Here is a 22,461-nt window from a genome sequence, read left to right on the forward strand (position 1 = left end):
CTTTAACAGAAACAGCTTCCATTCACAAATTAATATAGAGCAATAGAGAAGCAATTAATAATTGCTTCTCTATTGCTCTATTGCCCCTCTAGCATAATTTCTGGATGGGCAGGACTATAACAAGAATAAATATGCAACGTCTCGTTATAATTTGAAAATAAAGCTTATACGGTTAGGGTTTGTGATCGTGGTTTGGGTTAAAATAAGTACGTAACATACATAGCATAATACATGTAACATAAGTTGGTAACCCTTCCTTTTACAGTCCCCTAATTACCAGGTATTTACCAGGTAAATATATGGTAATTCATAGCATCTTCTTGTGTAATTACCACCAGTATAAGAAGGTAAATACATGGAAACTACAGCTGAAGTACAAAGTATTTATCTGGTAAAATATTTTACAGTGCACTGATTACCAGGTAGTAACCCGGTAAAACATAGAATGTTCTTGTGTAATTTACACTAGTAAAAGAAGGTCAAACAGGGAAACTACAGTCAAAGTACAAAGTATTTACCTGGTAAAATATACTGAAATTACACTGTATTATTGGCTAATTACTGCTGGTAACAAGTAAGTAAAAAAATCTCCACTACTGCCCATCTTTTCAACTGAGTACCATGTAGTTAACAGGTTTAGGTTGGTAATTACTCAGATATAATTGTATAAAATATGGAATTGTTTCTATTTAAGTTGAACATTTTGCCCGTATTTACCTGTTATCATCCTCTGCAGGAATGGTTTTCCTCTGCTGCCGTGGCCCAGTATATCTTCTTAAATATTGGGTACGTTCTTGCATATGGTTTTAGAACTTACCCAACATGTACGCTGAAACTGTACTGTAAAAGGAAGCCTTGCTTGTTTCCATGCTATTACTATGTTCTTACTAAATTCTTAGTAATAGAATATTCCATTGTCTATGCAATTAAATTAATTTGTATCATTCATGTTCTACAACATTACTAAGTAAAACGTGACAAATTACCCAGTTAGTAAGATGAACCTGTACTGTAAAAGGAAGCCTTGCTTGTTTCCATGCTATTAAAAGGATCTTGCTATACAATTTGTAATAGATTACTCCCTTTTCCATGCAATCAACACAAACTTGAACCACATATGTTCCTGGACATTATCAAGTAAAACATGTCAAATTATCCAGTAAGTAAGCTGAACCTGTACTGTAAAAGGAAGCCTTGCTTGTTTCCATACTATTACTATGTTCTTACTAAATCCTTTGTAATAAAACATTCCATTGTCTATACAGTTAAATGAGTAAATAAATAGTAAGATGAAAATGTACTGCAAAAGGAAGCCTTGCTCGTTTCCATGCTATTAACAGGCTCTTGCCATATCATTTGTAATAGATTATGCCATTTTCCATGCAATCAACACAAACTTGAACCTTAAAAGTTCCACAACATTACTAAGTAAAACATGCCAAATTACCCAGTGAGTAAGATGCAACTGTACCACACAAAAAGGAATGTTTAATACCAAGATATAACAAAGGCACAGTGGAAAGTAACAAGATGTACCAAAGTTACCATGAACATTGTTAAGTAATATATACTTATTACTAAAAGATTCAGGGTTCAAAGACAACACTTAAACAGAAAAACAAAAACAGAAGTCTTCAAAATGTTTAAAATCTGAAAAATAAAGTATGCTGCCGTACACGAGCAGACTGTAAAGTAGGCAAAGACAAACTCAAAAACCTATTACCTTTCAACAACCCTTCTACCCTTCAACTCCCTACCATAGGGAAAGTAGTAATGTGAACCCTCACTTCCTAAATTTGCATTTTATGGGTAGCAGCTCAGACTTTTTTTTCATTTGTTAAATTTTTTCTTCAAGCGGGTTGTTACCCTCCAGGAAGGTCTTGCAGGTTTTGGCGTAGTTTCCTAAAGTGTCCTCCTCAGTGAACTCTGGCAGCAGCCCGAAATCTTCACCCTCTGTAGCAAACCACACCTCTGCAATGATTGCCGTTAAGGCGATTGTATTTCTGTCAACGCTCAGCGATTCACAGCTGAGGCTGATGCTCCTTGTACGCCGAAATTCTTTTAGAACAGCTCTGTATCGATGTACGACGTCCTCTGGACCCTGAACTACAAGACAGATTAGAAAATATGATCTATTAACATTATATCATAATCACACAAACATTAATAATCTTGGTTTTACATAACAGGACATTCTAGAGTTAGAGAGGTAAATAACGTATATAATCTAGTCTCTGCACTCCTCTCCTTCACTCTACTCTTATAAAAGTGATTAATTCAATAAATAGTGCTTTATGATAGGCCCAGCCTATTGCGTGTGTGCACGCTGGCACTGAACTTCTCCCCAAAGAAAATCAGTCAACACATGAGGGTGCTACATTGAAACTATAAGCAGGGAGTGCAGCAGCAAAACCCAGACAGAGCAGACAGCAGCAATGACAATGAACAGGCGGAAAGCACAACAGGGGGAGCTGGGGGCGGCGGTGGGTTGAAGTCGGCTAGTGGAGGAAGCAGCAAGAGAAGCCAGGCGAGAGCAGTTTAAATACTGAGCTTTGAAAGTGATTAGCCAATAGGAGCATTGGTGAAGTCAGCTGAGTGATCAGCTGATGGGGCTAGGCTTGCTTGCTGCTGACAGCTGATATAGAGCGTGTCATTGTGGCCTGCCTGAACTAACCCTATGCTTTATGAATATAAAAGTCGTACTAAATTCTGTGTAGGACATGGTCAATATTGAACGATTGACGATACCCTGCCCTTGGCAATACCCTGAACTATGATAACCTACAAGCCTAATATGACTGTATAATATAAGATGATTGTGAGCTATCCTTTTCATAATGATGAAAGTTACCTCTTTTTCCAAATTTTGCAGGGTTTTCCTTCTTCTTATTCTTTCTCTTCTTCTTATTCCTCTTTTCTTCAGAGGAGGAGTCTGACTCAGAGTCAGATGTTGAAGAGTCTGAGGAATCCATGAGCCCCCTTTTGTCGGACCCTTAAACAGAGTAACAAAAATGATGAAATAATTATTTTTTCTAATAATTATTTTTTCTGATTTTGCGCTTGAAAAAAATGATCTTATTGTAGCGTATTTATATTATTTGTATGATATGGATACAAAATAAGCAACTCATTTAGACTATAGAAATAGCTTTCCATGTTGTTTTTGGGAAGAGCACTGTCTGGATACCTTTTGAAGATGTTGAGGGTCTGGTCTTCACTGGGTTGAGACCTTTCTGCCTAAGGAAATCCCGCTCCTCTTTCAGAAGTCGGTTCTCCTCTTTCAGAAGGCGGTTCTCCTCTTTCAGAAGGCGGTTCTCCTCTTTTAGCAATCTATAATCCTCCTTAAACTTAGCCATGGTTGGGGCAGTAGTTGGAGCAGATGACTGTGCAATCTCTTCCACTAAAAAAGATGCAAAGACAAGGGCAGGTGCTCGCTGTTAGTGTATTTCCAAAACCTGTTTTAATTATCAACCAGAGGAGGGTGCATGATAAAAGGTTTACACCGGGCGGCCATTATACACTTAATGTTTTTACTTGCAGTATATTATATTCTATTATTGTGTATTATTATTCTATTATTGTCAGACCATGCCTGGATATACTGGATAGTACAGGTCAGTAAATGCCAACCGAGGGCACTACCGTGACAGGGGCAGCACCAATTACCCCTTTTGAGCCAGGAAAAACCCTTCCTGCAACCAAAAGCTAAACATAAAATACTTTTGTAGTATTTACATCCTTTTCCATAAAAAACTATGTTATCTTCATTACCAGACTGCAGCATGTCATCATCTGGTGGGTTGCTGGTTTGTTTCGACTTAGTTTGTCTCTTACCCCGTGTCAATGGCATGACTAAATGTAAAAGAAAGAAAGAAAGAAAGACTAGTTAGTCTGTTTTAGAACTTGGACTGTACTTACTAACAGGAGCTTAGAGCCATGGAGAGAATCCACTGCTCTGGTAACGTTTGTTCTCTGTTGTGTTTAATGAACATCAGTTACAGTAATCAAAATGCAGTACAATAAAGGAATAACGTTATGCATCTAAATTTGAGAAAGGGCTGGCTCTATTCGTGGCAGCGGTAGATAGTAGTAGCACTTCCGGTGGCAGCTGCCACTGACCTGCCGGTGTCTGAGGGAGCAGTAGCCTCAGACACCGCGGAGAGCCAGCCCTTGCTGGAGACTAAACTTTCGCTCGAGACAAAACAGTTAACTTATCTTGCATTATCAAAATACCTTGACAAAATGCTTCTTCTTGCCACGATAGTATGAAAACGTGATGTGTTTTGCCACTTTCCGCCGGCGCCTTCTCTTTCTACCTGGCGACCCACTATGGGGGGAGCCAATGAATGGAATAGTCCATTAAATGGAATTAAACAGTTGGTAAGAGTAGTTGCGTATTAACAGTAAACGTGTACTTGGCATTACCGCGATCTAATGATTTAACACTATCTGTTTTTGCGCTATCCTACTCCCCCTCCCCCTAACACCAAGTTCAGAATGGTATGTTCCTAGAGATCAGGTCGAAATTTGGACAAAAATGCCCGTGCAGGTGGCGGTTATACACCCGGAAAGCTGGTGCCCCCCCGCCATAAAAAAGCAAAGAAAAAGAACAATGCCCGCACAGAGCACTTAATGTGTGAATATTTCAGTAGGCCTAATATGACATTGACAAGAACATTAATTAAGAAGACAGCGCAAGGGGGTAAAAAGTTAATAAGATGGATGCAGACGGAGAGGTTGTTGGCAACGAAGAAACGATGCCCTGTGTGCAACAACAGAATGAAATTCAAAAGAACCAACACAACCAAGGATGGATATAGGTGGTAAGTAAGGATCAATATGCCATTATATTATATTGTAACATTTAAATTGATCAAATCTTAACAGATTATCTTCATGTAGATTTTACTCTAGCTATTGTTTCATTTATATCAGACTATAATAGTGAAAGAAAGAAGACAAAATTAACTTATGTGAGCTATCTTTATGTAGGTTTATTTATTTATTCATTTGTTTGTTTATTTATTCATTTAACATTATAATTTTTTAGTATAAAAATATATATAAGTGTAACCATGGCGATACTATGACAAACTGTTATGTACAGGTGCTGTAGAAGAAGAACTCACAAGGACAGGGCCATCCTGAGGTCCATCAGAGAGGGCTCAGTTTTCTCCAGATCACATATTCCATTACCATCATGGATGAAACTTATGCACAGGTTAGGTTCTCTCTCTCTCTCTCTCTCTCTCTCTCTCTCTCTGTGTCTGTCTTACACTGTTGTGTTTAAGTGTTTCAGAAAAACCCAATTGATGATATGTTGATAGTTGTCATATTTAGTCATTTTTGTCTCAGTTTGTCACAGGGCTTGAGGAAGAGACAAGTAGACATGATAGAGGATGGAGTATGTGGAAGCAGCAAATCACTGACCAGAGTAACTACGCTGTTGCGAGAAATCTGTGGTGAAGCAGTTAGGCGACTGGAAAGAAGACGGAAAATGAGAATTGGAGGGAGGAGAGCTTTTGTAGCAATAGATGAGAGTAAATTCAGACACAAACAGAAGGTAAGGTTTGTTTATGTAAGTCTGTTGTGAAAGTACAGTACATCTGAATTACTACAGTACTATAAATACATTGGAAACAGGTTTTCATAGAGTAAAATACTCCACCCAAATTTATCTATATTAATCTAAGATTAGAATCAGGTCCTGTTGATCAGCCTCAATGCTGCTGGTAATACTGCATTACATATGTCTATTGCATAGCATACAAATACATATAATTAAGTCTGCTTAGAAAAATATGACACCTAAAAATTTTGATTTGGACACTAGCCCTATGAAATGTCATATGCCAGGTAGCACATGGGGGTGAATCAGACAGCCATGAAGTGAGTCTAACACTATAATTTCAGATGAATTTCATAAAAGCATGACATTTTGCTTATTTTCAGTATGGACGTGGACGACATGGACCTACCTGGCGAAGACGCTCGTGGGTCTTTGGAATGCTGGAAGTGAAGAGGTCCCGTAGACATCCTGTCTTAAAGCTGGTGGAAAATCGATCCAGGATGCAATTACTCACAATAATCCGAAAATATATCAGACCTGGAAGTGAGGTGATTAGTGATTCCTGGCGGGCCTACAACAGATTGTCACGTGAAGGATACATTCACTATCAGGTGAATCACCAGAGACATTTTGTACACCCTGGAAGTGGTGCTCACACACAGCACATTGAACGGGGATGGCAAAGTTTCAAAGAAGGCATCTACAGATACAGGGGAAACCTGACAGAGAGGGCCTTAAAAATGAACTTACGGTTCATAGAATGGAACCACTGGCTTGGAAAGGAGCATAGGAAAGGCATTCTTGGACGCTTACTTAAAGACATAAGAGCATGTTACAAAGTGTAACAACCTTCCAATCCTTTCTCTTGTTTCAAAAACTGAAAAAAGCATGATCTCATAAATTACACAAGGTACCACTTCTAACCTTATATTAATTTCTTAATTGTTAGTAATTGTTCATGGTTGCAACCATGTAAATTTTAGAACAATTTGTTACTTTCCACTGTGCCTTTGTTATATCTTGGTATTAAACATTCCTTTTTGTGTGGTACAGTTGCATCTTACTCACTGGGTAATTTGGCATGTTTTACTTAGTAATGTTGTGGAACTTTTTAGGTTCAAGTTTGTGTTGATTGCATGGAAAATGGCATAATCTATTACAAATGATATGGCAAGAGCCTGTTAATAGCATGGAAACGAGCAAGGCTTCCTTTTGCAGTGCATTTTCATCTTACTATTTATTTACTCATTTAACTGTATAGACAATGGAATGTTTTATTACAAAGGATTTAGTAAGAACATAGTAATAGTATGGAAATAAGCAAGGCTTCCTTTTACAGTACAGGTTCAGCTTACTTACTGGATAATTTGACATGTTTTACTTGATAATGTCCAGGAACATGAATGATACAAATTAATTTAATTGCATAGACAATGGAATATTCTATTACTAAGAATTTAGTAAGAACATAGTAATAGCATGGAAACAAGCAAGGCTTCCTTTTACAGTACAGTTTCAGCGCACATGTTGGGTAAGTTCTAAAACCATATGCAAGAACGTACCCAATATTTAAGAAGATATACTGGGCCACGGGCAGCAGAGGAAAACCATTCCTGCAGAGGATGATAACAGGTAAATACGGGAAAAAATGTTCAACTTAAATAGAAACAATTCCATATTTTATACAATTATATCTGAGTAATTACCAACCTAAACCTGTTAACTACATGGTACTCAGTTGAAAAGATGGGCAATAGGGGAGATTTTTTTCTTCGTGTTTCAGTTGTAGTTTCAGTATTTACTTACTTGTTACCAGCAGTAATTAGCCAATAATACAGTGTAATTTCAGTATATTTTACCAGGTAAATACTTTGTACTTTGACTGTAGTTTCCCTGTATTGACCTTCTTTTACTAGTGTAAATTACACAAGAACATTCTATGTTTTACCGGGTTACTACCTGGTAATCAGTGCACTGTAAAATATTTTACCAGATAAATACTTTGTACTTCAGCTGTAGTTTCCATGTATTTACCTTCTTATACTGGTGGTAATTACACAAGAAGATGCTATGAATTACCATATATTTACCTGGTAAATACCTGGTAATTAGGGGACTGTAAAAGGAAGGGTTACCCATAAGTTAAAAAGAAGTCGGGCCTCATTGCAACAACATTCTCTTATACTTTGTCTTTATAGAATATTAACAGGAAATTTGAGAATCAACTCCAGATGCACCAAACATTCTCAAACATCCAAATCTTAATCAGGTGAATGATGAATCCCACTTGATCTTAAATTGGAGGCGTGTGACTTATTGTTTATTAGCATACGTAATGCCTCCTAAACACCATATAAAACTGTGCCATGTGCAAACACACTGGCACATGGCCACCTAAACAAGGCAATGGATGGATTAGATGTATAGTTATTTATGGATAGTGATAGAGATAAAATACTCTACATACATAATATAAAGGTATCAATAGAAAAATAAACATACCAAATAACAAATTAATTAAAATAGATCAGTAAAAGTAAAAATATGAGATATCTATAGATATCATCCAAGAATTTTTTTATTTCCTGTTTCAATTGTAGTTTTCCTCCTTTTGTGTCTTGTTCTACCTTACTTCCCATCTTTGTCTTTTTCCCACCATTTTGATGGTGAATTGTCACCTGTGTCTCGTTAGTTTCCTACCTGTAGAGTATATATTCCCTGTGTTACTTTCCATCAGTGCCAGTTTGTCTTTGTACCTTCGTTGTCACGACCTCTGACACAATATAGGTGGACCCAAATGCATGACTCTGGCACAGACGAAGATGTAGAAAAAAATATATTTATTTAACAAAAAGCACTCTCAAGGAGGATATCAAAATGCAAACAAAAGTCGCTCTCAAGGAGGATATCAAAAAAGCAAACAGACCAGAACCAGAGCGCTTTCCTTGATCGGCTTGACTTTGCTGACATGGAACGTGGAGTGGACCTTTAATGACCTGGGAAGACGAAGACGCACAGAAACAAGGTTAATGACCTTTGATATGGGGAATGGACCGACAAACCTGTGAGCCAACTTCTTGGAGTGTACAAGAAGGGGCAAGTGTTTGGTCGCCAGCCACACCCTTTGGCCTGGCCTGTAGAGAGGAGCCGGTCATCTGTGTTTGTCTGCTGCCGCTTTCATCTGGGCCGAGCTGCGCAGAAGTGCCCACCGAGCACTAGCCCAAATCCGGCGACAGCGTCTGACCATGGCATGAGCTGAGGGAACCACAACCTCCTTCTCATTTTCAGGGAACAATGGAGGCTGGTAGCCGTTGGCACACTGGGACTGTGAGAGGCCTGTGACACCTGAGGGAAGGGTGTTATGGGCGTATTCCACCCATGTGAGGTGGTCACTCCAGGTGGCTTGGTTTAGGGAGACGAGGCATTGAAGGCACGTCTTGAGCTCCTGGTTGAGGTGTTCAGTCTGTCCTTTGGACTGTGGGTGGTAACCGGAGGACAGACCAAAAGCTGGAGACAAACAGTGGTCCTCTATCAGAAACAATGTCACTGGGAAAACCATGGATCCTGAAGACCTGCGTCATCATGACCTCTGCTGCCTCCTTAGCAGAGGGTAACTTATCAAGTGAAATGAAATGTGCCATTTCGGAAAAGCGGTCGAAAACCATCAAGATGGTGGTGTTACCTTTTGATGGGGGTAGTCCGGTCACAAAGTCCATGGAGATGTGGGACCATGGCCTTGTAGGAACAGGCAGCAAGTGAAGCAAGCCCATTTGGGCCTGAGGCGAGGTCTTATTTCGGGCACACACTGGACAGGCAGCCACATACTCCGATACTTCCTTTTCCATGGCTAGCCACCAGAACTGCTGCTTGATGACAAACAGTTCTCTTGACACCCGGATGGCACGTGAGCATGAACGTGTGAGCCCAGTGGATTACCCTGGAGCGTAATGACACTGGGACAAACAAACGGTTACTTGGACACCCACTAGGTGCTGGGCTCACAACATTTGCCTGCTTAACATCTGATTCTATCTGCCATGACACCGCTCCAACCACACGGTTCAGTGGAAGGCTTGGCTCGGGTTCTTTGGCAATAGGTTCAGGGTCATAAAGGTCGTCCAGGTACACATCATAAACAAAAGCCTGAAACACCACCGGAGCATTGCAGAGTGCAAAAGGCATGACCAAATACTCATAATGTCCAGTTGGGGTGTTAAATCCTGTTTTCCACTCATCTCCTTCCCTGATTCTGATGAGATGGTAAGCATTTCTAAGATCTAGTTTAGTGAAGACTGTGTCTTTTTGGAGCAGTTCAAAAGCAGATGATATTAACAGGAGAGGATACCGGTTTTTAACTGTCATGTCATTTAAAGGACTGTAGTCAATGCATGGCCGCAGTGAACCATCCTTCTTCCCCACAAAAAAGAAACCTGCACCAGGTGGAGAGGAGGACGGACGGATTATCCTAGCCTTCAGTGAGGAGGTGATGTATTCGTCCATGGCCGCTCTCTCTGGCCCAGAGATGGAGTAGAGGCGCCCCTTGGGGATGGGTGTGCCGGGTAGCAGGTGGAAAGGTCGATGCGGAGGAAGTGACATGGCTTTCGTCTTGTTGAAAGCTTCTTTTAAGTCATGATGAACAGAAAGGTACTTTTGATAAGTCGGGGTAGTCAGAGTCTTTGCTAACGCTGAGTTTCGTCCTCAGAACCTCTGAGAAGTTATTGTTAGCCACACAGTTCACTTTACATGAGTGTTCACAGTCCTTTCCTCACCCCTTAATTTTGCCAGAGCGCCAGTCAATGGGGGGATTATGTTTTTTAAGCCACGGAAAACCCCAAATCAGCGGGTGCTGTGCTGAATCAAATAAATGAAATTGCATAACTTCTGTGTGGTTGTGATTTAATTCAATTCAATTCAATTCAATTTTATTTGTATAGCGCCAATTCATAACAGAAGTTATCTCAGGACACTTTTCAAATAGAGTAGGTCTAGACCGAACTCTTTAAAACATTAATTACAGAGACCCAACAGTACCACCATGAGCAAGCACTTTGCGACAAGGGCAAGGAAAAACTGCCTGTTAAAAGGCAGAAACCTAGGACAGATCCTTCAGCTCTAGGTGGGTGGTCGTCTGCATCGACCAGTTGGGGTGAAAGAGAGAGAGCGAGAGAGAGAGAGAGAGAGAGAGAGAGAGACACAGACAGACAGACAGACAGACAGACAGGTGTATAGCAACAACAGTATTGGCAATGGCAATCTAGCAGGACCATGGCAGGAGGCTCCACCAGGATCGATAAGAACCTGCAAGACGAGAAAGCACAAGAACTCCGGGGAATAAGTGAAGTTAGTAACATGCATTAATGGGACATGAATGAGTGCAGAAAGAGAGAGGAAGAGAGGAGCTCAGTGCACCATTGGAAATCCCGCGATAGTCTAGGCCTATAGCAGCATAACTAAGGGATGGTTCAGGACTCACCTGATCCAGCCCTAACTATAAGCTTTATCAAAGAGGAACGTCTTAAGCCTACTCTTAAATGTGGTGAGGGTGTCTGCCTCCCGAACCACAACTGGAAGCTGGTTCCACAGGAGAGGAGCTTGGTAACTGAAGGCTCTGGCTCCTGTTCTACTTTTAAAGACTATAGGAACCACAAGTAGCCCAGCATTCAGAGAACGTAGTGTTCTAGAGGGGTAATAGGGTACTATGAGCTCTTTAAGATATGAAGGGGCCTGACCATGAAGAGCTTTATAGGTGAGGAGGAGGATTTTAAATTCTATTCTACATTTTACAGGGAGCCAATGCAGAGAAGCTAGTACAGGAGAGATGTGATCTCTTTTTCTAGTTCCTGTCAGTACTTGTGCTGCAGCGTTCTGAATTAATTGGAGCGTTTTAATGGACTTATTGGGGCAACCTGATTTAATGTTACCTGTATGGGTTCGGTACAATGAGTAACTTTAAACAATGACCGACCATCCAAAGCACTCGCAAAAACAGGATGTGACAGAGGAACAGTCTTAATCTGGTTCTGTCGGGCTAAATTCCACTTCATGAGACTCTCGTCTGCCCCGGAGTCAATTAAAGCCCCCTGAATTAGAGTCTGATCATTTATGGAGAGTTTTACCTGGGTCAGTGATTGTGGAGGACAGGCGGCGAGTTGGTGGCCCAGCTGTCCACAATAGAAGCAGCAGCCCTCCTGCAGACGACGTTGTTTCTCCTCTGGAGAGATCTTGGTTCTCCCCAGCTGCATCGGATCCTCTGACCCTTGTGATGGCGCCGTCTTCCCAGATCCTGTCCATGTGGGGAACGAAGAGGTCGTTGACAGTTGAAACTGCCGTAGAAACTGCCGTAGAAACTGCTGTCCGTTGCCGCTCTCTTCTCCTCTCTGAGTCTGTTGTCCACACGAATTGACATGGCTATGATGGCAGATATTGGAGTCTCTGGACCATTCAGCAGTGGCCCAAGCAGCAGCTCTGCCAGTTAAATGAGACACCATGAATGCCACTTTAGCCCGATCTGACACAAAGGCTGCTGGGTTGAGCTTGAAGTGCAGATCGCACTGAACTAAGAAAGTTCTACAGTCACCTGAGTCCCCTGAAAACTTCTCCGGGGAGTGTCATGAATTACTCTGGATTTGGATTATAGCCTGTTTTTTTGACTCTGCCTTTGCCCTATGGTTTTGTTTGCTTGTGCTGACTGGACTTCTGTGTACCGAACCTTTTCATTTTGGCAAGTAAAGAGAGAGTATTTTTTTGTACCAATATCGTCTCTATTGAGTCGCACATGTGTCGTGCATGTCAGTCCAATTGCTTGTTTCCACCAGTCATAACATTTTTATAGTTTTAATAGAGATCAATAGTATTTAACATTTAATCAGGAATGTTTCTGTAACTTACAAAACTAAGTTAGTGTCACTCAAACAAAGATTTAACCTAAAAAACTGAGTTTGTCTTACTAAAAATTGTTGATGTAATCAGTTTCAGCAGTTTTTGAGTTGAATGAACATATCTGGTTTTATTGTGTTGCTTTGGAGGGTTAGGGAGAAACAATTTTTGGACTGTGAAAACTAGATGATTCGTTCTTATCTTGGTACGAGTGCTCTCGACCACTTGGAAAATATTCTGTAACCTAAGAAAACATTGTTGAAACTCAGAAATCAGTGGGCACTAACAAAATAAGAACATATCATGGATATAAATAAAGATAAGAGAAAATGTGTTTGTATATCGCTGCTTGCATGAAGCCCATTGTTTATTTTTGGTTTCACAGTGGTCTCCTGGATTAAAGTCCTTTATTTATTTAAGCCATCCATCCACATTCAGACTTTCTCGCTCTTACATACTATGTCACCTGAGGACAGACGTATCTACAAATCGCACTAGAGGGATACCTACAGCGTCATGTTTTGAAGCCACTGACCAAGCGGTATTACACGACTTCCTGAAGATGTTTCACAGTAAAAGTATTCCAGTGGCTCAAAGGGCTTAAATGCTGTGATCGAATATGCTATAAAAACAGAAAACATAATTAAATAATGATCTGTCTTTAATATAGGCCTATTTCCAATAAGGTCTTTGTTCTCTCTGCAGTTATTCATTTTCAGTAATTTGACAGTTTGGATTTTTGGTTTTAATAGAGATTTTAAGGAGAACGATAATAAACATTTATTTGTAATGTTCACAATTAATCAGTGTAATGTGTAATGCTTTGAAATAAAGAAATCTAGTTGATCATCAACCTCCTGCTGGGGTTTTGGTAGCGTACGGAAGGCTGAACACTTGCAGACATGCAGCTCTCTAATCTGTTGGCAGTCCTCCCACTCTGCATGTTAACACATCAAATAAATGAATACATTTCCTCAGGTTAGTGCACTATAATATAGAGAATAACAAAGGCTCAAATCCATATGGTATTCAGGGCTGCATTGTGACTTTATTGGATCTTTGTTATTGCAGCATCTTGTGTGCATGGTAATAATGTGTTTACTTAGCAGACGGCAGTGCCTTCATCAGCGGAGCCTGCTCGCTGTGCCGAGCGGCAGCGGAGCACCAGACCTCAGTAGGAGATGATGATATACAGTGGATGTGCGTCTGATTAGAATCACCTCGGGAACTCACAGCAATGCATCCATGTGGAAGTTCTCCATCTGCTCCAATTACTCACCATAAGCTTTTAGAACTGCTTGTAAAAAAGAATCATCTATACTCTAAAATCCGTGTGTGCAGACTGGATTCACTGGTGACACTCACTACTGTTCCAAACCTAACAGTACTGGTTGTCTTTTAGGAATGGAAAAAATGTATAAGCACAAAGATGGTTTGGTGATCCAGGTCTACACATTAAAGCAAATTTCTAACTGTCTAAATTCTATTACAGTACTTTCCTGCTTGGTCAGATATCCATTATCATGTGTTTATGTGTTTTAAAGTGCCTGTAGGTCCTTATCTAATGGCTTTGAACTCACACATACTGCAAGTCCTGATCCTAGTTTCTACTACACTTTTTTTTCCATTGGAAGTTCTCTAAAATTCAGGATTAATCTAATGGAATGTTTCCTTTGAATGCAACCAACTGAAACTGCGAAACTCACAAAAGGTCAAAGGCCCCTAAACCTGATCCTAACCCTAAATGACTTGTTTCACCATCAGAATCTGATCCATTCAAATCAATAACATTTTTGAAGTTCAGTCGCTAAACTAACTGCATTAAGTGGTTTATAACCACTTAAGCTTAATTTGTAGCTCTGCATGGCCATTGGTTCTGTCAGTTAGGATAACATTAAATGGCGTTATTTTGGCTATTAATAACAAACAAATAACAAGAAATATTGGATCGCAAACACCCAAAATAACTCTTTCCAAAACATGAGATCCAATGTGAAATACAAAGAAATGTGATTTGCATGTATACTCACAGCTTCACTGGGGCTGTAATGCTTGTCTTTTAGTTTGTGTTTCCAAACTGATTGCTGAGAACTGGCAATGCTGGTTCATTGCCAAAAAATAGTCCACAAGGGCAACAAACACAAGCAGTCAGATAAAAACAAGGCAGCAGTTGGGCTAAACCACTTTATTTGATAACCTTTCATTGCACCGGAAAATCAAGACAAGAGCAGAGCAGTAGGTCTCTTTATAAGTCTTTCCACTGTTTCAACAATCAGCAACTCTGGTGTCTAACCATCAGACAAAGTTAGATATGAAAATATTCTGGCTCTATGTACTGTTGCTGCCTCTCTGATGCCCCAGATCTCCTTCACTCCTCTACCTGCTTCATACCTCTGCTCTGCTGGTCTGTCTCTCTCCTGTCCTGGGCTGTCCCTGCTGTAACTGTCATCAAACTAGTAAAAATGAACCCTTAATTCACTGCATTTAGATGTGAAAATACATTGGCTCCACAGCTGTTTTTCCGGCTCAGTTTGTGTACTTCTTCAGAGGCAGACCATTAGATTAGCACAATAAAATCACAAAAATCACCCCCACAAAAACCAATCACTTATGGCCGATATATTTTCCCAGCCCTACTTCACTGGTCCAGGTGTAAAGAGCTTCACAGCAATCAAGGTAAGGTATTTAGGTCTAAATTACTTTTTCAGCTTTTGATGGACTAACCCCACTCAAACTGAAACTGTTACCAATCTGTTCCTAAAGTAACAAAAACAAGCAGGGTCAACAAAAGACAAACACACTCCACATATGGCAGCTGTGTGTGGCGGTGGTTGAGGCTGTCCTTCCTCACTGAGGGAAGTGGGGTCAGGTCACATCGCTTCACTGAGATCTGCACAATCACAGGCAGCTGTGGGGGCATCCTCTAATGAGGCAGCCTTTTCTCTCAGGCACATCATCAGACAGCATTAGTGGAGGCCCGATTAGAGTCGCGGGGGAGGGAAGTAGACCGAAGAGCTGCCTTTGTACAACTACAGAGGAAAAATAAAACACAATTATGCGTGGTTGAGGATTTTGTTTGACCTTTGTAACCATTGACAGTCTGTCCACTAATGAAAAGAACATTAATAACCTTTAAGATTAGTTTATGGACCGTATCTGTCTCCCTCTGAAGAAAGCAGAGTCACTGTAAGTGCTAGCATACTTTTATTTCACATTTGTCTAGATGTCCTCCTCCTTAGTCTTCTGCTCTTACTGGAGGATCCCACAGGTTTCCCAGGATACACGTTATTCTTGCTAACCTGACTTTTACAGTGCAGTCATCAGACATCAGTCATTTACCTAGCACTTAGATTTTACCTGCTTACTGGATTCCACGCCCATTCACGCCTCTTGGACTTTCATTAAACTTCTCTCTTTCCGCTTCATACATGAAACAATGCAGGACAATTCCCACATTTGTCTCTGTTTCTTTCCCTTGGTACAAACATTGGCATTATCAATTGGCATTAAAGGAACCGCACTAAGCTGGTTTAGGTCATACTTATCAGATCGTTCTCAGTTTGTACACGTTAACGATAAATCTTTCATAAATACTACAGTTAGTCATGGAGTTCCACAAGGTTCTGTACATGGACCAATACTATTTACTTTACATATGCTCCCTTTAGGCAACATTATTAGGAATCACTCCATTAACTTTCATTGCTATTCAGATGATACGCAGTTATTATATCTATCGATCAAGCCCAATGAATTTAATAAATTATCTAAATTACAAACATGTCTTAAGGACATAAAATCCTGGATGAGTTGCAATTTTCTGATGTTAAATGAAATTTGTGTACTTGGCCCCAAAAACCTTAGAGACTCACTGTCTAAAGATATAGTTACTCTAGATGGCATTACCTTGGCCTCTAGCACCGCTGTCAGGAATCTTGGAGTTATTTTTGATCAGGACATGTCATTTAATTCCCACATAAAGTAAACCTCTACGACTGCCTTCTTTCATCTATATAATATTACAAAAATTAGACACCACCTGTCACAGACGGATGCAGAAAAACTAATCCATGCATTTGTTACTTCTACACTGGATTACTGCAACTCCTTATTATCAGGCTGCCCCAATAAGTCCATTAAGACGCTCCAATTAATTCAGAACGCTGCAGCACGAGTACTGACAGGAACTAGAAAAAGAGATCACATCTCTCCTGTACTAGCTTCTCTGCACTGGCTCCCTGTAAAATATAGAATAGAATTTAAAATCCTCCTCCTCACCGACAAAGCTCTTCATGGTCAGGCCCCTTCATATCTTAAAGAGCTCATAGTAACCTATTACCCTTGTAGAACACTGCGTTCTCTGAATGCTGGGCTACTTGTGGTTCCTATAGTCTCTAAAAGTAGAACAGGAGCCAGAGCCTTCAGTTACCAAGCTCCTCCCTGTGGAACCAGCTCCAGTTGGGTTCAGGAGGCAGACACCCTCTCCACATTTAAGAGTAGGCATAAGACGTTCCTCTTTAATAAAGCTTATAGTTAGGGCTGGATCAGGTGAGTCCTGAACCATCCCTTAGTTATGCTGCTATAGGCCTAGACTATCAGGGGATTTCCCATGATGCACTGAGCTCCTCCCTTCCTCTCTCTCTCTTTCTGCACTCATTCATGTCCCATTAATGCATGTTACTAACTTCACTTCTTCCCGGAGTTCTTGTGCTTTCTCGTCTCGCAGGTTCTCATGGATCCTGGTGGAGCCTCCTGCCATGGTCCTGCATGACTGCCACTGCTAATATCACTGATATTATTGTTATTATTATTATTATTAACATTATTATTATTACTACAGTTACTGTTGTTGCTGTTGTTACTGCTTGTTGTCCCCCATCGTTGCTGTTGTCGTCGTCATCTTCTTCATTTTCATCATCATCAGTCACTACTATTAGTGTAGCTGTTGCTACTGTTGTTGCTGTGCACCTGTCTGTCTGTCTGTCTGTCTGTCTCTCTCTCTCTTTCTCACCCCAACTGGTCGAGGCAGACGACCACCCACCTAGATCCGAAGGGTCTGTCCTAGGTTTCTGCCTCTTAAAAGGCAGTTTTTCCTTGCCCCCGTCGCCAAGTGCTTGCTCATGGTGGTACTGTTGGTTCTCTGTAAATGTTATAAGGAGTTCGGTCTAGACCTGCTCTATTTGAAAAGTGTCCTGAGATAACTTCAGTTATGAATTGGCGCTATACAAATAAAATTGAATTGAATTGAATTGAATTGAATTAAACTGTACCAGCCGGGGCCCCTTTCACCGATACGCAAAAATTGGCACACACGTAGATCTTATCCAGACGTACAAAAAATCCCACTGCATGAAAAGTGGGTTTTTCCGACCCGTAAATCACCGACAATCACGACAATTTACAGCCTGTGAACATTGCGTTTCTCTGTGCCACATATTGTCAGAAACTAACCATGACATATGTGGAGAGCTCGCAGCGGAGTTCTAATGGATCTAATTAGCATATGAATAGCAGCGAAACCACGCCTGGCCAGGCCTGGCTTGAACTTCCTTACTCAGTATTGGATGAAACCACTACTTTTTTAAAGAAAAATCACTCATGATTGGTTGGCAGATCTGTCACTATTGGTCACCCTGGGTCATTACAAATGTAACCCCCAGTAATAAAATAATAATTATACATATATATATATATATTTATATGATATGCTATTATGTTGTATATTCATGTCATTGTTATCCTATGGACTACACTATTGTTACCATCAAGGACATGAATGAATTTATTAATTTATTGAGGAAAGGAAAATTTGCCAGGAACATGTTTATTCAAAGAAAGAGCTTTATTAGCACAAACACACAACTCTGTACAAAGTGAGATCTGCCCACACAACAAATGGGAAGCTCACGAGAAGCCCAAAATCCTACAGCACCGTGAAGTGGCTGTTTGCCGCCTCGGAGCTGTAGTTAACTGGCGGCATTCTGTCTGAATTTGGCCCGTTTTACAGACTTCTGTGGTGCGTTGCCCTGTACTTCGGAGTCGCCTCTAATCTCGACTGCAGCGTGGCACAGAGCTCGATGAGCTCCTGGCTGCGAAAGGACGGAGGTCGCACAATCCATCCAGACACCCCGCCAACAATGCTGTCTTTCTCATCAGACATCAGGTCTTTGGTGGCGGACTTCCAAAGTTCCCCCTCTTCCTCATCTAGCACACTCTGTCCAGATTCCAGCAGCTGTAAAAACAATCAATAAAGACAATCAGTAATGCGCATGCACTCGTAGGACACAACACATCTTTTAATGCAACTGAAAAATAGTCACCAAAAAGCACCCCTTCTCGACACTGAACCTTCACAGCTTCCGCCTGCGGTGCAAGGTCTGATTGTTTGTACCTGAAGCTCCTCGTACTGTCCGTAATAGGTCTACAGGCAGCTGGAAAACAATTAAATGAGGTGGTATGAATAAAAAGTAAGTCAAAGTAAAATTAAACAAGGAAGGAGAAACAGTAAAAGTTACACACAGTGTCGTCATTATCAACATCGTGTAAATCTGGACTGCAGACATAGCTCAGAGCAAATAGGAGGTCACAGCCCTATGAGGCAAGGTTAGTCTGTGGAAACAAAATGTACGGTTAAGATCGGTATCTATTAACGTATCTATTTCCTTATATAGCAGAATGAAAGCATATTCTTTAAATCTTACCCGTGCTCCGGTTCGTAGCGCCGACAATTTGTACTTCCTGTAAATTACAAGACAAAAAAATACACTTTTATTAAGCAACTTACACTGGTTCTGCTCACTTGTTCTTTTACAAGGCTACTATTAAGTAACCAATTTGAAATTTTTTTTTTTTTTTCTCTTCTTAAAGCCCCCCCCAGTTTCGCCCCAAAAGCAACCATCCTCCATGGACAGCAACCTGGAGTTTACTGAACTGCTGAGCTGAGTAACAGCTCACCGACATTGGCAGCAAACAGAGTAAGCTTGACGAGATAGCCCACTGATAGCATTCAGCATTTCTTCTCATTGTTGAGACTGCTGTAGTAACTCCACGGAGTGTTTTTTTGCTTCAAACAGCCAACACAGTGTATATCACGATCACATGGTCTCTCACAGTAAACAGGAGTAAATTACTGAACTTTCCATCTGAGTTGCAGTCCCAACAGGTAACAACTTGACTCATTGGCCTAGCAAACATGAGGACAATATGATACATCCCACTGATAGCCTTCAGCAGTTACTACATTCTGATTGCTAATTTTTTACATAACATTTCCCATTGCTAATGGCATACACAGTAATTAATCAAGCATACTTTCATTAAATAAATCAATTCAAGCTAAAATTTAACAGTCTATAATTAGGCTGTACTGAGCCTGATCTATTTATACCAGAGATTTTCTTACCTTTTAGAAAAATGTCACCTGGGGTAAAACTCCTCCTGCTACCCTGATTTGCATTTGTATAGCTCACAGCACACCATTTACATGTTAAAGCCTCCCCTAGAATTAGGGGGAGGGGGGTCATGGGAGGGACAACTGCCAAGCAAGGCCCACGTCAGTTTCCGACAATTCAGGCAGTTTTCCGTGTTGCCTGCAAATTGCCGTATGCAGTCGTAAACATGAAGTTCCACGACAATCTACAGTGCCGCTTACTGACGAAAATCCCACTTTTTATGCAGTGTCCAGTGGGGGCCATATCCCAAACCCAACAGAAAGTCGGCCATTTTAGATTTAGCAGCCATTTTTGACGTTTGCACACATTGTATTTGAACGAACTCCTCCTAGGAATTTATCAGATCGACTTCAGATTTGGACACTCCGTTGACAACTTGAGTGTACATTGTCCACTGGGCTCCAAACTTTACTTGTCTAATAAAAGTCCCGCTCTGAACACATCTATGTGATAATATTCAGATAAAGTGATAGCGCAACCTACTGGCAACAGGAAGTAAGCGCTGCGTGGCGATTTTGATTTGATTTACGTGAAATTTTCATGTTGTGGTCCGCTCTTGTTACAACGGCACGTGACGTGGCCGCAGCACACCCCAAGTTGCGTGGCGTGCGAAGGCCCGTTATTTACTAGGCCTAGTGGTTCATCTGGCTAGTCCTAACCTGGAGTATATAAAGGGGAAAGAAACAGAAGTAACTCTAGGTGAACTGGTTGTCAAGATTCGATAGACAGCCGGGTGGTGGGTTGGTTTACTGAGTCATCAGGTTGTTGTGTCCCTAACCAGCACTGGTCTCAGCTCCTGTGAGTGGCGACCTCAGTCCTGATACTTTAGTTTTTTTGTATTAGTTGATGAATCCACAAAAAAAGCATAGGAGTCGTTTTCCCAAAAAATCTGGAAAAGGTGGGAAGCTGTTGTGTTCCAGGAGTGACACTTCCACAGCGACTGTCGTTGGCTGGTTCGACTAACGATCTCATTCAACTGTCGCACTCATGCTCATCTCAACCTAATCATGTCCTAATAACACCAGGGGATGCATGCGTACCTCAGTGATGCAGTTTCGTCACCACCAAGCTTAACCATTTTTTATCTGAACATTATTTAATAACCTTTGAGTTCCTATTACTGGACTTTAGCCGTTTGGGAAAACTTCCTACATCAGATGTTTCTCTGATAGTGCCTTAGCTAAATGTAAGGAGGAGATTCTATCTGTATTTAATTCAATGCCATGTCTCAATATAACAGAAGATTCTTATGATAACCTTAGTCACTACCAAATTGATCATCTTGTTAATACTGCTGCAGGCTCACTGCGAACAACACTCGACTCTCTTCCCCCTCTAAAAAATAATGAAAAAAACAGAGGCTAGCACTGTGGTATAATTAGCACACCCACCAATTAAAGCAAAAATGGAAATTTCTACCAAGCTGGCAGAATCATGTTTAACATGGCAAGACAGTCTTAAAACATATATAAAGCCCCTGTAATGCCAGAGGAGCCTATTATTCAACATTTATAGAAGAAAATAAGAACAACCCCAGGTTCCTCTTCAGCACTGTAGCCAGGCTGACAGAGAGTCCCAGCTCTATTGAGCCGTGTATTCCTATAACCCTCAGAAGCAACGACTTCATGGGCTTCTTCAAAATTAATCACTGCCTGCCCTCAACAGGTACCGATGTCTCTTCAAACACAGGAATCTTAACAGCTGTAAACCCAGATTTATATTTAAACTGCTTTTCTGCAATCAGTCTTCATCAATTAACTTTAATAATTATTGAAGCCATCGACCTGTCTCTTAGACCCCATCCCTTAGTTGGCACTTTTTTAATAGATTTAATTAATTTCTTTATTTTCAGGATATGTACCACAGTCCTATAAAATAGCTTTAATTAAATCCCTTCTTAAAAAGCCACTCTTGACCCAGGGGTTTTACCCAACTATAGATCTATTTCTAACCTCCCCTTTCTCTATAACATTTTTGAGAAAGTAGTTGCCAAACAGTTTCTATGTAACAACAGTTTATTTGAGAATGACTTGAGCGTCTAATTGGCATTAAAGGAACTGCACTAAGCTGGTTTAAGTCCTATTTATCAGATCGTTCTCAGTTTGTACATGTTAACAATGAATCTTCCATGCACAATAAAGTTAGTCATGAAGTTACACAAGATTCTGTGCTTGGACCAATTCTATTTACCTTATATATTCTTCCCTAAAGCAACATTATTAGTCACTGAATGAATCACTCCACTAACTTTCAGTGTTAGTGTTTCAGATGATACACAGTTATATCTATCGATCAAGCCTGATGAAATTAATCAGTTAGCTAAATTACAAGCATGCCTTAAGGACATAAAAACTTGGATGAGCTGCAATTTTCGGATGTTAAACTAAACTGAAGATCTTGTACTTGACCCTAAACACCTCCGAAACTCATTAGCTAAAGATATAGTTACTCTAGATGATATTACCTTGGCCCCCAGCACCACCATCTGGAATCTTGGAGTTATTTTTGATCAGGATATGTCCTTCAATTCCCACATTAAGAAAACCTAGGACTGCCTTTTTGCAA

At 40.6% G+C, this 22,461-nt stretch overlaps 2 protein-coding genes across 2 annotated transcripts; one reads left to right on the forward strand and one right to left on the reverse strand.

Annotated features, from left to right (window-relative positions):
* Positions 1-1,837: 1,837 nt before the first annotated feature.
* Positions 1,838-3,978, reverse strand: LOC127359253 (coiled-coil domain-containing protein 106-like). Its single transcript, XM_051393142.1, has 4 exons — positions 3,919-3,978; positions 3,188-3,400; positions 2,852-2,992; positions 1,838-2,106 (listed from the first exon to the last, which is right to left on the reverse strand). Coding segments are annotated over exons 1-4 (624 nt in total). The 5' UTR covers positions 3,920-3,978.
* A 225-nt stretch (positions 3,979-4,203) lies between these two features.
* Positions 4,204-6,450, forward strand: LOC127358739 (uncharacterized). Its single transcript, XM_051392058.1, has 4 exons — positions 4,204-4,823; positions 5,108-5,221; positions 5,356-5,563; positions 5,953-6,450. The coding sequence occupies exons 1-4, from the start codon at positions 4,633-4,635 to the stop codon at positions 6,412-6,414; spliced, it is 975 nt and encodes a 324-aa protein (XP_051248018.1). The 5' UTR covers positions 4,204-4,632; the 3' UTR covers positions 6,415-6,450.
* Positions 6,451-22,461: the final 16,011 nt, after the last annotated feature.

The sequence above is a fragment of the Dicentrarchus labrax genome, unplaced genomic scaffold (assembly GCF_905237075.1).
Source record: "Dicentrarchus labrax unplaced genomic scaffold, dlabrax2021, whole genome shotgun sequence".
Classification (NCBI taxonomy): Eukaryota; Metazoa; Chordata; class Actinopteri; family Moronidae; genus Dicentrarchus; species Dicentrarchus labrax.

Excerpts from the sequence above, each read along its gene's own strand:
- LOC127358739 (XM_051392058.1), top strand. The coding sequence starts at position 4,633 with ATGTGTGAATATTTCAGTAGGCCTAATATGACATTGACAAGAACATTA. Across the intron at positions 5,222-5,355 it reads TGGATGAAACTTATGCACAG|TTTGTCACAGGGCTTGAGGA; the intron begins GTTAGGTTCTCT and ends TTTTTGTCTCAG. Across the intron at positions 5,564-5,952 it reads AATTCAGACACAAACAGAAG|TATGGACGTGGACGACATGG; the intron begins GTAAGGTTTGTT and ends GCTTATTTTCAG.
- LOC127359253 (XM_051393142.1), bottom strand. Across the intron at positions 2,993-3,187 it reads ACCCTCAACATCTTCAAAAG|GGTCCGACAAAAGGGGGCTC; the intron begins GTATCCAGACAG and ends ACTCTGTTTAAG. Across the intron at positions 2,107-2,851 it reads TGCAAAATTTGGAAAAAGAG|TTCAGGGTCCAGAGGACGTC; the intron begins GTAACTTTCATC and ends TCTGTCTTGTAG.